The 17,202-nt window shown below is 39.6% G+C and overlaps 1 protein-coding gene across 1 annotated transcript in view; it reads left to right on the forward strand.

Moving 5' to 3' along the window:
• adarb2 (adenosine deaminase RNA specific B2 (inactive)) overlaps window positions 1-17,202 on the forward strand; it is a gene marked incomplete at both ends in the record, with an annotated part of 182,693 nt that overhangs the window by 153,426 nt on the left and 12,065 nt on the right. Inside the window, 3 exon segments of the mRNA XM_080050028.1 lie at window positions 9,402-9,570; window positions 14,381-14,532; window positions 16,102-16,270. Of these exon segments, the coding sequence (XP_079906154.1) occupies window positions 9,402-9,570; window positions 14,381-14,532; window positions 16,102-16,270 (490 nt within the window).

Consider the following 17,202-nt stretch of genomic DNA (forward strand, 5'->3'; position numbering starts at 1 on the left):
ACCTAAATGGCATATAGAATAAGTTTACTAAAAATGGACCTTTTGAATTGAGAGCTTATCTGCTTCAGAAGAAATGGTTTTAATGTCTTCTTCATTGTGCTTGGAGATAATGGGTGGCTTATTAGGAAAAATGGTTCCCTGTTTCCTGACCAGAGAGAATAAAAAAGGGATTCTGATATAGCTTTGCAGTTGCCTTGTGTACAAATGGATCACTGCAAAGTTAATGGTTATGATATGGTATATTATGAATGAATAGTTATTCACTGATGATGTCCTCAGGGTAATCTTTGCATGGGGGTGACACTTTGCTATATTTTTTTAAAATCCTTTTACAAACTTGCGGTGTGGAATTTCAGACGTAAGTATTTAGAAGGTAGGGGAGGTTGAATGAAATACGCTCCCGAGTTGTATTATGGGACATATAGGATCCAGTTTTTGTAGCTTGACACTCATGATGACACTTACCCCTGGAACACACATCCTACCTCTACTGCGCGTCTGACTTTTTTTTTTTCGACAACCATTTTAACACACTACAGCAGCCACACGTCCAATTGGATCTCTCTGCTGTAACTGATAGAGAAATACTCTGTTGACAGTCATACCAGCAGCATTCACTCTAGTTTCACGGTTTGTTTGTTTCAGAATAAAACTCCCCACAAGCGAAAATGAGAAGAAAAAAAAAAAGAAAGAAAAAGGCAACAAGGCACTAGGATTACTGTCGAAACTCTATATTAATCATATGCATCATAAAATGACATGAAACACCTTAATATGGGAATTTATGTGATGCATGCAGGATGTGTGTTTCAGGGGTTACTTAGAACCATAGATAGTAAATAATATGGATGTAGCATCCGGGCTGACCTCAGTTATTCACACGGTATCCAATAATCCTGGTTTGTGCGCGTCGCCATTTTGTGAGATTTTTACTCCGCCTCACGACAGAGGGAGATAGCTGACGTATACCTCCGAGGCAAAGTGAGGGACAACGGGTGGTGAGCTGTCACTCAAGAGATCGCGCCAATACATTTTAACCTCCGATAAAATAAAAACTACCGTGGTCCAAAAAAAATCACCCCCCTCAGTGTTGTCATGGAGATATGACCTAAGCATACAGACTAAATGGTTTTGTGGACCAGGCTGTAAATAGGTTTAATAAGACTTTGAAAACGGCCTGTGTAACAAGTGAGTCAAAGAAAAACTGCTCGGTCTTGGTACCACCCCCCTAGTGGCACTTCCGGGTTACTACAGTTGTGGTCACTTCCTTGTTGGATGCTGGTAAAAATCGCTGAGGTTGGGGCTTGCTTAGAACACATATGGAGTTTATTTTTTCCTTGTGTGTCCTCGGTTGACATCGATGACTTTCTCCCCAAAATCAAAATAGAAGTTTAGGTTAAGGACGTCTGGTCTAGCAGTCTAAGTGAGTTGCTCACAGTCTGCTGCGGCACTGTGTAATGTAGTGTGATGCGTCCTGGTTGTGAGAGGCCATTTTGCCAACATGCAGACGGAGCAAGTGGAGAACCAGGGTTGTGGAGTTGAAGTAATGCAACATTAAGCACAAACACAGAGGTAATATATGCTCTAGCTGTTTGATAAATATGATGAATCACATTCTAACATAAAAAGGAACTGGCTCAGCAAATATATTTCCATTTTTTTGCGAGCGGGGGCGCTCTTACCCACTGCGCCACGAGCGCCCCTCCCTTTTTATTCTTGAAAGGGAAATTGCCGTTCTCTGCTTGATTGTTATGACACCCCGCAGGTTTCAGGAAAAATCATCAAAATGCGCCCTGAAAAACAAAGTCTCTGTTCCATGTGCTTTCACAAAGAGTGTTTACCTTGTTACCATAGTGTGTGCTTTGTCTTGCTGTTAGAAGCTCTTGACAGTATTGTGCAGTGAACGGTATAGTGCGGTTGCCATAGTAAGTAGTTCCAGGTTTCAGTCTGTGATGTACATGTTTTTTGACAGTGCTGTTATCCTGGGGTGTGACATCTTTGAATCACCAGTAACAGATGTGTTTGTGTGTGAATGGTGCCTCAGGCCTTTGACTGTACTCTACCTTGTTCCGTTTGACCCTCTCTTTCTGTATTTCTGTGATGCAGCTGATTATTCCTGGTTTAGAAACAGCACACTGCCTGTGGTGCGTTCTTTCTCCTTTGTGTGTGTGTGTGTGTGTGTGTGTGTCTCTCTCTCTCTCTCTCTCTCTTTCTCTCTCTCTCCCTCTCTCTCTCTCATTTTCATTCATCTCTCTCTTACAAACTGAAGGCAACCTCGCAGCCAATTTCATGGCAGGGCGGTGAGCAGCGCAGCAGAAATTATCCACTTCGAAATTGATCTAAACAATCGCAAAGTGGAACGGCAAGGAAAAGCAGGAGAATGAAATTTGGAGAGTCTGTTACCTTATTGAACTTGCTTCATCACAGAGGAGGAATTTGGTTGCATTGCTATAGGGAATGCCAATAATAGAGATCATGAGTAAGGGATAGTCATTGTGATAAACATTCATCAATATTGTCCTATGCATTAGTACAGTACGTACTGTATAATGTATTTGGATAAAAATGAATATATGTTAATGTATTCAATTAATTCAGCCATATGCACAGCTGGAGTGAATACATGTGTGTAATGTCTCACTACAGCAGCAGTGATAAAGAACCATTTGTATTTGCAACTAGAGCAGAGTTTTAGCATTTGATTTAGAATCAGGATCGACACAAACCAGTCCAAAGAATTGGTCTAAAAGTCCTTAAAAAAACAAAAAGAGTCTTGTTATTCACAGTCTGAGTTAAAAAGAGCGTAAAATGCAGTCTCTTAGATTTCATTTCATTTTTAAAAATCAGAATTAAGGATGCAGCATCGAAAGCAATCTTGTCAATATCTTTATTTCTACATCGACAATGTTTCCGATGACTACTTGTAACTTGAACAGTATTGCTGGAAGTGAGGAACCCACAGGTAACTATCACCCTATTCTGCATTTCCTGCAGTTCTCTTCAGCTCATTGTTTTGGTTTTCAAGCCCAAACCTTTGCTGTGTTGGTTCTCTCTCACCATACTGACAGACAAATCTAGAGACTAGCTGGTGAACAAAGTGGAGCCGTCAGAAGTCAAAGAGCATCAATGAGTGTCAATATTAGACTTGCATTCACCAGTAGGATAGAAAGAAAACTCCCAAATGAATACCACTGTTGCTCTGTATCTGTTGGATGTGTTTATTGGTTATTGTTAACAGGATCCCCATTAGCTGTCAAGTGGGACGAGCTAGTCTTCCTGGGGTCCACAAAAAAATGAACAATGACAAACTAAAAGCAGTAAAACATTGGAAACATCATTATAAACATCATCAGAAAATATTCAGAATACGTTATTACAGTGTAACAGAAACCCCAGGTGTCACCTAAATGGCCAGAATGGTCGTTGGACACCTCCTCCTACCCTGTGGTTGGTCACCTGTCGACAGGAGGCTTAACCTTTTCTGAGTTGATAAATAGCCATCCCCAGCGTTATCCTTCCTCTTTGACCGTGAATTTGTTTGCCAAACATTGAGGATGCTCTGGTTTTGGAGCCACAAAGGAGCGTTTCCCTCCTTTAAAAAGAACAAAGATACGTTTTTCTTACTCTCCAGCTGGCCATGGAAAAAGTGTATTGACTGTCTTTGTTAACAGGGCTTCACTGAAGCCAACGAGAAACACTGGCACAACTTCCTTACTTCCCGCTCCGCCACACTATTAAACTGGAAAGTGCAACTCTTGTCTAACATCACATTATTTTTAATGAGCTTAAGATAATTAGAATCATTATCGTCCACATGTTGCCTTAGTGCATAGACCTTATTTATGAAGAAATCATTCAAATAATTTGCTATATCAGATGGTTTGGTCAGAAACATGCCTTCTGATTCCACAAAGGAAGCCCCGCCAGTTGTCCGTCTCCCCATTATTTCATTAAGGGTTTTTCAGAGCTCTTTACCATTTTGCTTTACGGCATTTATTCTTTTTTCATCAATCTATTCAGGTTTTTAACATGATTTCTCAGTTGACAGTACTTGAATATGTCCTCCACTACTTCAGACATTACTAATGTAGATTTGGCTAAGTCTCTTTCCTTCATGAGGCTCTTTAGAGTCTCATTCAGCCATGGAGCTGGTCTCGCTTTTACAATAGACTTTCTCATAGGGGCATGCTTATCAACAATCTTCATGATGCTTTCCATAAATATATTTAAGGAGGCCTCAGGCTCCTCAGCAGCATACACATCAGTCCAGTCAATATAACCAACATCCTCCAAAATACTTTCCAGAATGAATTTTTGTGAACATCCTTTTAAGTTCTATCTTGACCTTCAATTTAGGAATTTTAGTTTTCCTGGTAATTGCTATAATATTATGGTCACTAAAACCAACAGATCGAGAAACTGGTTTAGTGCAGCATTCAGGAATATGTGTGTAAATATGGTCTATGCAAGTGGCACAGGTATTGCCAGCAATGTTAGTAATGACTGGTTGGTTGAGAGATCATCTTAGACAGATTACGAGCATCAATTAATGAGGCTATCTTTTGTTTCATTGGACATTGATTCGCAAACAAGTCCATGTTCATATCCCCAAGTTAAAAAATATCACCATTCAAATCTGTAACTCTTTCAATTAACACGCATAAATCATTCAGGTATTGCACATCAATCCCAGGAGGTCTATAGCAGCAGCCTATCAGCACCGGCTTAAGGTGAGGAAGATGCACTTTGACCCATAGATATTCTAAACTATCTGAGATAAACTCAGAGCACAGTGTTGCCGGAAAGTTATTTCTGATATATAAATGCTATGCCACCCGCATGTTTATTCCTGTCCCTTCTAAAGACATTATAGCCATCAATGGAAATCTCTGTGTCAAGAACAGTAGCATCCAGATAGGTCTCAGATAGTTGAGTTCATGTAACTCAATCTGATGCTGCAGACATTCAAATGGGCTATAACAAGACGAGTGCCCCCGTTGGTGCCTTTCTAATGCTTTTGGGAACAGGGATTGACAATAAGCGTGTCATGTCGGATGTAGGCTATGTCGCCTTGTTCTCTGGCAGCTTTCATGGCTTGAATGAGTTCCTTACGCCCTTACCTGACAGGTTCAGTGTAGTCCTCATTCACATAGATGTTGGTGCCTTTCAGATCCTTAGCCTTTCCTAGAACAGCCATTGTATTGTATCTGAGGAATTTGATCATGATAGGCCTATGTCTCTTTCCAGAATATCCGGATGGATTGCCATATGTCATATGTGCACGTTCAATCATCATCTGACTACTGTCCAGGTGCAGTTTCTCATTTCTCAGGAATGCCATCCATAACAAGGTTATTCTCTCTTGTTTGACCCTCCAAGTAGTCCGCTTTCTCAGTCATCTCTAACAATTTGCCCTGCATTGTTTTGGTTTCAGCACAAGCAATTGTTTTGACTCAAGTCTCAAATTTTTCTTTTTTAGATCATCAATGTCCTTCTGGGGGAATTGCAGGCTGCTTATCAGCTCCTTTCTCTCCCTGGTCAATTTGTCAATCCGAGTGTTCACATTGTTCACAAATAATTCCACAACAGTCTTAAAGTTAGTTCTGTTCATGCAACTTCTTGCTGCTGCAGAAGTTGCATGAGCTGTGATTCTCTGCTAGGAAATCCTCAATATAATGTGTAATAAGGAACTGTTTGCAAACAAGTTAACCACATCAACTTTAAAAGATAAAAAAAATAAAAATACAGTATAATTATACAGTAGGTTTATGTTATACCAACAAAATAATGTGTTTACAATGTGATTTAATAAAAAGTCAAGATTTGTTTTGGTCAGTGACTTTAAACGGGAATAAAATCAGGCTGACACGTCCAATACTCTTTTGAAATAAGTAAAAAAAATTAGTCCACCGGCAAAAAAAAGTAAATAAAAAATATGTTACTGTTATGTTGTTACACATTACATAAATGCTTCACTACATTAATCCCATTTTTACCTGTTATCAACAATCCTGACAACCTGGTTTCAGCAAAACAAAGATGTAAAATCCATAAAGCACTAGAGTTTTTAAGACTAATATTATTGGAAGTTTTTACCTGGGCTTCCTGGATTAAAAGGTGACCTGTCCCACCCTTCCTTAGATGTTCCTTTCTTCTTTTCTGTACCTTTTCCCCCCTCACCTCCCCCCACCCACCCACCCCCCCTCCCTCCCTGAACTTTCCATTCCTCATCAGTGGAGATGTCAGGCCTCTTCCACCGCAGTGCCATCTGGGCTGGGGCTGATAAAAGCTCATGTGCCGGGTCGGCGATGCCCACAGGTCTCCTAGAAGCTAGTGAAGCCTGACTTTCAGAGGCGATGGGAGAGATTAGCGGCAGCCATGGAAGGAATGGCATGCCGTTAACGTGCTGATCCCCCAGCCCCCTCCCCCCTCCCCCTGCACCACCTCAGTCTATCTGTCAGTCACATGGACCTGCACTGGCCTGAACCATCACTGAGAAAAGTGTTTTTTTCCTCAAGGAAAACTGACAGGTGACAGACTGACTATGTGATCTACGATCTCATAGCACACATTGAGAATGTTGCTAAGGTGAGATGGATTAGTTAGAAGCTGTGATGATGCTGTCCTAGACAGAATTGGATGGAACCTATAGGTACGGAGTGTCAGGGAGGGTACAGACCATTTACCCCCTAAAGTTGGCCGACATGACACCAATGCTCATTGAAAAACCTCTTCTCACAACAGCAAAATCCTTATACTGTCTTTCCAGTACCTCCATCATCCCAAACCTCTCTCTCATGTTATCTTCTCTGCACTAAAGTCAATGGGGAAAATGTCAAAAACAAGTTAAAACGTTACAAATAATGTAGGCCCTTTATTTATTCATGTCAGTGAAGAATGTATGATTATGCATATCAGTATGTGTTTGGTTGCAACTCAATATAGCTGGTTAGTGGTTATAATCAATTAGTTAGTGGTTGTAATGAGTCATAATTGGTGTTCCCGGTTTACAGATTAACAGAAGATGGAGAAAGACACATTTTTTTCCAATTAAATGGCGCTGGATCTGTTGTAGTGGTGAAGCATGTGGTACAAACAATAATGCACAACATCTTTGACACGTGCAAGTGCAAGTTTGAAATTGTTCCAATAGAAAGCACTAAAGAATATGAACAATATGTTGTTTCATGTAGCCTTATGCATCGTATTTAAATCATATTACTGGTGTGATGTTATGAAAAAAGTTATTAAATTGAGCATTTATGATGTGATCTAGAGGAGATTTGAAATATATTGGGAAAATACTTTGGTAAATATGCAGAAACTTAGTCAAAGTGTGAAATATTTGACCAAAACATGTGCCTGGTTATCCACACTTAATTACTGTCTGGTTTAACAATATGGTTTGTCCTGCGATGACCCCAATGATGGCTTCTACAGCTACCACCCAATAGGGTTGCAGAATTCTGGGATTTTAAAAGATAAAATAAATAGGAATTGTGGGAATAACCTGGATAACCGAAGGTTTGCCCTTATTTCCAGTTACTGTAATTTATAATCCCCTATTATGAATATTTCCCAAATTCCCCAGTTTAACTTCTCAAGGAAAGTTTCCGCCCCTTTGCAACTCTACCAACCAGCAGCATAAATGTCTCCTGAGTCTGCTCTCTGGTACTGAAACTGGGCTAAAAATCATGACGCTGCTACCACCTTGATGGTCCTTCAGGTGAATGTGGACTTAATTAACATCCCAGGGCCTCAATCTTTGGTACAGCTGTCACATACTGTAGATGCAAAACAGTGTAAAAAGAGGGTTGATAAAGCTTTGAAGTTTATCCAGGAAGCCATCATTCCTGTGGTTCAATGCTAGACATTTACTATGGCTGTGGTATGCCAAGGAACGCACGGATAGTCCTTTGTGCCCCTTTGAGGGCCCTGATTCCCAAGGTATGTTTTATGAAAATAAAAATAAAGCATTTTTCCTGTAGATCAACCTGCCTCGACTTTCACTCAATCAGACGGCCCGAAAGCCTCTTTGAATGTGGAGAGCAACGTTTGGTTCTCTGCTTTTTCTGTTTTCCAGGTCTTTGTAATTGACTAACTTATTGGGATGTTATAGCCCTCTCAAAGTACATAACATAGAGGATATATCAGGTTTGATTCTTAGAAAATAAACAATCAGTATCTAGTCCTTCATACATACAACAGTAGTTGTAAAATTAATTTAGGCGGGACAAAGACATAAGACATCTTTTGCTCATTGCAACAACCGTAATGAAACCACAAAGTTGCACAGAAAACATCTGTTGAACTTTTGTTAAAAGAAAGTACTTAAGAGTCCCTCTGTGGTGTGTGACTGAATGTGAAGAGGTGAACTTAATGAATGAGAAGCTATGGTGCCAGTCCAGTTTTTTAGGTGAAGGATATTTTCCCTCCCTCTCTCTCTTGGATCCAGCTAATCCTGGCCTGTATGGTTTGTGATAGGAGCTTCTAAAGAGATTCTCAACCCACGCTATTCAGAACTGTTGTTATGGAAATAACCTGTCCTACACCTACCAGGATTACATTTTACCCTGTTCTTGTATGTTTTCTTATTTAAAGGGATTAAGAATTTTTTAAGTGGGATTGTATGAGGTCCTGACAGAAGTCAGGATTGTATTGTTGCAGAGGGGGCCAGAAGAAAAACTTTTTTTCTCCTCATATATACAAATGCTAACCTAAAAACCTAAATATCCCTTAAATTTCACAGGATTTTCTATTTTTCCGTCCACCCATCGCTGTTTTATTTTATTGGCTTTTTAAAATTTTAGTTTGTCTTACATTTTTCAAAGAAAATGTTTTATACAATAGTTTTATCACAATTTTTACATCATTATGCCATCTGTATATTTAAAGTTGGCCATGTCTGTGTTAGCACATTGAGCATGATCTTAACTGTAGCTGTTTGTTTTTCTAAATACTTGAGACAGCGCTTTCACCCCACACAAATTAGTCTGAAAGTAATATAGAAACGTAATATAACCGCTTGTCCTACCTTCTTCAGTATGTTTTTTTAAGCCAACATGTGCCGGAGGTCGTTTATGCAATTTATGCATGTCCTCTTCCAAAGTGAGCCTTTATTCATTTTGCGTGAATATATTCACACAGAGAAATAATAGTAACATTAAGTGTCAGAGCTTTCCCCTTTAGCACCTTGGTTCATTTTTATTTTTTATAAATCTTAGTAATGTAAAGGAGCATTTTCTTCCTTTGTTAATATCTGTGTTCTTGGACTGGGGAAAGACATGCATCATGTATTAAACACTGATGGATACTATGAAGCTCCTAAATTAAGAAATCAATTTAGAACATATGACAAACCCAATAAGGAGTATATATATCTGTGTGTTTTTGTTGAACAGGTCTGGACCTGCGGCACGCCCAGGTGGTGGCGTTATCCACGGGCACCAAATGTATCAACGGAGAGTATCTGAGTGACCAGGGACAAGTGGTCAACGACTGTCACGCTGAAGTAACAGCGCGCAGAGCCCTGCTACGCTTCATCTACTCTCAACTGGAAGTCTTCTTGAGGTAATAAATCTGTCTACTGCTGTAAAACACAGACCTTCTGAGAGTGCTGTACTTACATTTCCTACAGCTCTGAACTCCCTGTGGTATTTACTAGGGCCCGACCGATATGGATTTTTGAGTGCCGATGCCGATTATTGTCCGAGAAAAATTACAATAACGATTAAATATATATATATATATAGGGGAAGGTGGGGTGATTTGTGCATTTTGGAAGTTGCAAAACCCCTTGTTTCTAGAAAACCGTGGAAGAAATTGGAAATGTGACCACATATTTAAGAAGAGCCATCCATTTGACTCATCCTGTAAAGAAGGGAGACACAAGGAATAAGATATAAGCACATTTAAGCTCAAAAAACTGTGTTTTGCCTTTCAAAGTAAAATTTCCATGATCAAGGTTTTTTGATTATTGTGTCTGAACAATTATAGACACGTTTGAAAACATTTGACACATGTTTTAGTGCTTTGGTATGCTACACTTTGAGTCTATATAGTTAGCACAATGTCAACCCTAAATTGCTGCATCATGCCTATTATCCAAAATTCTGGGGATGGGGTGATTTGTGCGCAAGGGCCTGGGTGAGTTATAAGTAAGTAAGTAAGTAAAATGTATTTATAAAAGCACATTTATGACAGTTTGCACTGTCCAAAGTGCTGTACATAGTGCATTCAGTAGGTAAACAATGAAGGTAAAATAACAATAACCAAAATAAAAGACGTAAAGCCCATACATCCACATAAACACAGATAGTAGTGCAGAGGTAAGTAAGTAGTGCAGAGGTTAATGGGGAGGAAACACCAGGGTGTACATATGGGTTTTGAGCCTTGATTTAAAGGCAGAAATGTAGGGGGAATCACATTTGTCAGGTGGCAGTTGGTTCCACAAGCACGGAGCAACTAGTGCAAAGTACATTTCTGAGAGTTGTGCCAGTGGCATGGCTGTATACGCTGGTCACCAAAAGAAAGTGATAGTCTACAGTAGCTCAGGAGAGAGTGACATCTCAATTCCACTTAACGACACCACTGATGAGAGTTCAGATGGCCAGAAAGATGATGATGGTGACTTTGTCATTGTGACACAATGACGCACAAATCACCCCACTACGTGGGGTGATTTGTGCGACAAGACAACTTTTTTTCCGAAAGCTATATTTCTTAAACAGTTTATTCCAGATCCAAAGTTTTTATTGCCAGGGATGCACAACATCCTGAAATATATGTACATATTTGAGTTGGAGACATAACTGTCAAGGCCTCACTTTAAAATCACTTTGAGTAAAAAGTTGCACAAATCACCCCACCTTCCCCTATATATATATATATATATATATTTTTTTTTTTTTTTTTTATCCCCAAAATATATATTGAAAAATTTACTTTTTTGAACCCTTAAATATATATAAATACTTGTTACTGTCGATAGGTGTACAGGAACTTTTTATTTATGCATTATCTAAAAAAATTAAGTGTTACAAATATGTCTAAAGTCACATGACGCATTTTTAAACTCAGACATTAGGCATTTTATGTAACTGCACCCAACCCTCTGGAACTCCCTCCCTCCAAACATCAGCATCTCAGACTAGATAAACTCATTCAAAAGCCAACTCAAAACTCACCTCTTTAAGAAAGCATAATTACACCTGACTCCATTCCAAACCTTATCTTTAATTTGTCTGTATTTTGTTTTCTTTTTCTATATGTATGATGTTAAGTGTCTTTGAATGACCTCCAAGAAAGCACTATATAAATTCTATCAATTACTATTAACAGTCAAAAGATGACCAATGACTCTGCTATTGGTGTCAGGGGGAATTGTCAAGTGTGAATTAATCCAATGTATTACAACACACCTGCTGCTGCTGTTAATAGGCTATAACTTTAATGCTATGTATGTAGGCTACTTCCGGGGCAGCAATGCATCTCACTCAACATGATTGCTTGAATATAATACTTTTTTTTTTAAATACATTTTTTTCCGATTTTTCGGAGATGTGCTATAATCGGCCGATATATCGGTCGGGCCTTAGTATTTACATTCTCAAATTGGTGAGACAATGCTCGCTATAGCTAGTGGATTGGTTGTCTGGAAGGCTGGTTTACTGTTGAAAAATAAATCGCCTTCATCTCATGCGTCTTTTTTTTGACCATATACATTTGAACTGACTTGAACCGCCGTAAAATGGGTTTGTGTTAACGCCGTTAATAACGCGTTTAACTGACAGCACTAGTTATAATCATTAAAATAAAGATGAATATGGTTTCTATGGTGAGGACTAAAGTTGAAACAGAAGGTTATTTTTTTTAAATGGTGGAAAAATACATTCATGTTATTTTTCTGTTCTGTACATACCAATTCTTAGTGCCATTTTCACACATTTATGAAAATATATGAATTTATTTCTTAATGTATGTAAAATGGCCTTAGGAGCGGGCGTTCGTGTCGCAGTGGTCAGAGTGCCCCCCCCGGGTCCAGGCCTCGCAGCAGGCCCGGGTTCAAAGCCCGCCCATGTCAGTTCTCTGCATGTCTTCCCCTCTGTGCCCCATTTCAACTCTGTCTCTCCAAAATCTGTCTAAGGAAAGCAAAAATGCCCAAAAAATAATTAAAAAAATAAATTGGCCTTAGGAGGTAGAGTTTTTTAAGGGATGCACCAACGGTTAAATTAGGACCCATGGCAAACATGACATTAAAACAGCATAGGCAGAATTGTGCGGTTTTGACTGGGGTCAAATTGACCCCTATACATTTGTATTTAAAAAAGCACAAATTAAATGGGAATCAGAAAGAAATGATATGAGGTCTTTGGGGACACATTGATTGACATAGTCAAGAAAAATTGGAAAGATAGAGTAAAGCTATGACAAAAAGTTTACCTCCGGGTTTAGTTTAAAATGACTCCTTAACAAGTACTGCAAGTGATGCATTCAGCATTTGAAAACTACTAAGTTGTAACCAACTAAATGAAAATGTACTCCTTGCATTCCTCAGGTGAATGCAATATGCATTATGCATATTTGAATAATATAGCTGCAAAAGCTTTAGAGAATAAAGTGTCCAAGGTTCTTTCCAGCAATGTCCACATGCATTACATTACATTATGCTTTATAGGAAGGTTAGCTTTAAACATGGTTTTGTTGTGAACGCAGTGCCAGACAATACTCTCTCCTCTATGATAAGCTCCATGGGTACTGCTTTGTTCACCAGAGACTTTTCCATAACCTGTTCCATGCTGTTCTTTCCAGCTAACTAAACATGCTATCTCATTATAACTACTTCACCTGTGGGAATATGAAGGTGTATGAACTCTGACATCCTATTTAGTATAAATGTGCAAACATTTTTGAAATCGGTTCATCCTAGCCTGAGAAAAGGCAGAAAGAGTGTTTTATGGTCTCACTGTCTAACCCTACGTTTTACTAGTGTGACATCAAACTAGTAAAAATGTAGGGTTAGGATTAACAGGACAGCTTGGCCAAGGGAAGACTGAGGGAAGAAAAACCTCATTCATCATTATATTATATTAGCGATTTTATAATGATAGAACGCCGGTTCCGTATTGGTGACTGGTAACTTGTTCATGGTTTTTAGGACATCTTTAAGTGTATCAACTCTGTGTGCCTTTGCAACCTGTACATGTGCGCACACAAACACTCACTAAGATTTTTACCGGTATCAAGAGACAGTCTTGATGAGTTTGGACTCCTATCTGCCTCCAGTGCATGAGCATACATTATGCTTTTGAGCTCCCTGAGGAAGTTGATAGCAAGCTGATTCATCAGATTAGTGGCTTGAAGTCTAGATCGTTGAATGTCATATTTGCATACACAGCACTGACTTTTTGTCTTAGAACAATGTTGGGTGGCAGGTACAGAGACTTTGTGGCTGAGTAAAATGGCTAATGGGGAAGATAACTCATAATGAAATGACCAAACAAAATGCCAGAACTGCCATATTTACGCTCTGCGAAAGGACATCGGAGATGGAGGAGAGGTTATATAAAGAGTGCAGCCGTGCTTTGCATCATGATGCATAGTTTACATATACTATGTGTACGTACATATGTGTGGGTGTGAGCGATGAAGGCTTTATTCCTGCTCAAAGCAGAAACAATGACCCAGTTTTGTCGATGTTGAAGTATATTATTTTATATTATTCATCACAGTAGTATTCTTTTTATTGTTACTGGATGGGGAGAACTTTTCTAAACCTGATTTATTCACTGGAAACTATTATCCTATTTTAAGCTTTTATCACTGAAGCACTTGACTGATCTTATGTTTTATCACGTCATCAGCTTTTCTAATTTGAAAATCAAGTGTAATGGTATGCATACATTTATGTCCAGTGTCAGTGTTTTTGGCTGAACCACAGCAAAGTGGGACCGACCATATCAACTTGGCACGCTGTTACTGACTGACTGATGAAGGTACACCATTGGTCGGTGGAAAGATTGAGTTTGGCCACTGGCCTTGGCTCTTGGATGTTTGTTTGTTAAACGTATTTTACATCCGCCAATTCTATACTTGACCTTCGTGCTGACACCTTCATGACTGAAATGCAAAGCATGTATAGATCACAGGTTACTGTGTGCCCCTGATACATTTGGACAGTGTTGAATGTCCAGGCGTGCATGTGACAGCAGGAGAATGGGACTGCTGTCATGGAGGCGGGACAGTGTCCATCTCTCTCTCCTTCTCTGCCTCACTCCATCACCGGAAAACGAAAAGTGGAAATCTATTTCTTATGTTGTGATGAATGGTGCTACCTTTCTCATCAGTCCTGTTTTTTTTCTTCTCTTCTTCACCACTAAAGTAAAAGAGCGGAGGACTGGGAGGAGTCCATATTCGTGCGGCACAAGGAGTGCGGCTACAGGTTGAGAGACGACGTCCATTTCCACATGTACATCAGCACGTCGCCGTGCGGGGACGGGAGGCTCAACTCACCTTATGAAATCTCCTCTGACCGTAAGACACCAGTTTCTACTGTTACATCCAGGTTGGCAGTGCTGAAAAGTGGATAGAAAATAGCTTGATGCACATGACGCATCTCTATTTAATTTAATTTGATTCATTTTCTTTATCGTTTAATTCTTTCAGTCAGTGTCGTAGGTTTACAGAAGGATGATTTTCTAAAAGTCACTGCTCTGCTTTTTCTTCAGTCAAGCATCTGGCATCCTATTGATGTCCCATTCCTTCTTTAGCCTCTTTCAGCCACGCAGTGCCGACTAGATGACATTGTATTGCTTACCCAATGAAAATAAATTGTATATTCATTTAGACGGTTTGCCCAGCATTTTTGTTGTTGGCGTACAAGTTCAGAAATGTAATCTGGAATGCAGGTTCCATCAGTAGAATGTGTATATCTCCCCCAGTCCTTTCAATGCAGACTGAATCTGCTATTCACCTCTATGAATAAACACTTCAATGCAGTACACAAGGAGGTTTTCATACCAGTAAGGATGGAAAGGGAGATGGGGAGAGGAGGATTGGAGAAGCCTTTGAACCTGATGGTTTTTTTTTGGGGGTCGTTAAACCTTTTTAAATGTTCTGCAGTATGCTCTCAGAGATTAGAAAAACGACTTGGTACCTTTTCCTATTTGTTTTTAAACACTTCTGAGCTGGAAGTCAGGGCTTAATTTAGCTTCTGTCATGTCAGCCACAAGCAACAGCCAAGGAGGAAGAGAGGGAAAGGGAAGTGGAGTTTAAGCCTAAAGAAAGAAGAGGTTATTACCGGTAAGACAAAACCAGTGATTATGAACATACACTGAGCCACCCTTATTAGGGAGATTTTACTTTAAGCGAAAAAAAAAAATCTACAAAAAAAAAATATATAGCTATATGTATCTACAATTCATCCTTTTCCTCAGTTTGAGTTTTTCCTTTTCCCTGAAAGTCTTTGTTTTCTTATATTATGCAGACTACTTATGAATACCTTAACTTAGTGTTAAAACAAGAACAGGTTTTTACTGTGTGTTTTTTCTTTTCTTTTTGAACATTGTATTTATTGAGTTGTTCAGGTTTTATACAGGGGGAAAAAAGCAAAATGCATGTTAAGTTAAGATAATAACGGATCAACTTAATTACACATGGCATCTGCTAGGTTCTGCTATGAGGCATAAGCAGTACAACATATCTCCTTCATTTACTGCATCAAATACAGTATGTGTTATATAGGCAAAGGATTAATTCCATGTGTACATAATACACAGTCTATAGATTACAAATAAATTATATGTGCCATCCAATTTGACATTTCTTATAATCTGATTAGTACAGACAGGCATTAAAGGGTGACCCGGTAGGTAACAACCGCACCCAAGAGATAGCCTGGCTCCGCCCGCCTACCCGCTTCAGCTCAAATTAAATTTTCCCTTCAGTAGTCAGTCTGGGGCTGTGGTGTATTCATGGGTGTGTGTGTGTGTGTGTGTGTGTGTGTGTGTGTGTGTGTGTGTGTGTGTGTGTGTGTGTGTGTGTGTGCGTGCGTGCGTGCGTGCGTGCGTGTGTGCGTGCGTGTGTGTGTGTTGTTTCTGACAGTTCACAGCAGCAGGCACCTCATGAGAAAGCACCGTAGCCACCTAAGGACCAAACTGGAGTCAGGCGAGGGCACGGTGGCGGTGAGGTGCCGGGGGCCAACACAGACGTGGGACGGGGTCCTGCAGGGAGAGCAGCTCATCACCATGTCCTGCACTGACAAGATGACCAGGTCAGTGCCTAACATCTTACTTATCCTTTACCGTCTGGGTCAAATGTTGGGATTTTCACTTGGTTATCTATGTCTGTCAAGTGGTGGGCATAAATGATTTCATCTTGTCTCTCTTTTGGTTTAAACTGTTTGTGCCAGATTTAGTGCTGTCCTTTTGTTGAGATTACTTAAATTCCTAAAAGGTCACACATTATTCCCCTTTTTTAGGTTCAAAATTGTTATTTGGGTTTCTAGTAAAAACAGTTTTCATTGTGTAGTGTCCTAAAAATGTATCACAGTGCCATTGTTGAGTCTCTTCTAACGTTCTGTTTTAGAGCCTGTCACTTTAGGCCCCCTCTGCTCTGATTGTCCCTGAATCTAACTGCCCTTGTGACATCATAGGGGGGGGGAACAATCTGGACAGGTTTTCAGACCAGGTAGAGGTGGAGAAAAAGAGAGAAGGTTGTTTTTTTCCCATACTTTGGTGTGATCTCTATAGTCAAACCGATGACGCATATTAATGTTAAAACCATGAAAATGTTTATTTTGCTGACTTTTAAATACAATTTCCTCGTTTTCAAGTGCATGGATTGTGTTGGTTTTGCTGTACAGGGTGATAGATACCCTAACATAGACTCCTTTCCCCAAGGAAGTCTGTGGCCTACGTAAGAAAAGGAAAGGTAAAAGGATTGATTCAAGGTTTAACTTTATTGGGAGATTAGCTTCTTTATGAGAAGCAGTGATCTCTGTTTAAATAGCCCGGTAGAGTTGTGTCTGATATTTACCTTAGCGCTCCGTTGTACTATTGATTTCCCATATGTGACGGCTAATCCCATTCTAATGAATCAGTGTATTAATCACGTCATTGTTCTTAATCTCCAGATATGTTGGGCAGACTCTCCTCTTATCTAACATAGCTACGAGTCATAAAACCCTTTACCCAAGTTGGGCTT

Source organism: Ammodytes marinus (genome assembly GCF_949987685.1).
Source record: "Ammodytes marinus genome assembly, chromosome: 21".
Lineage (NCBI taxonomy): Eukaryota > Metazoa > Chordata > Actinopteri > Uranoscopiformes > Ammodytidae > Ammodytes > Ammodytes marinus.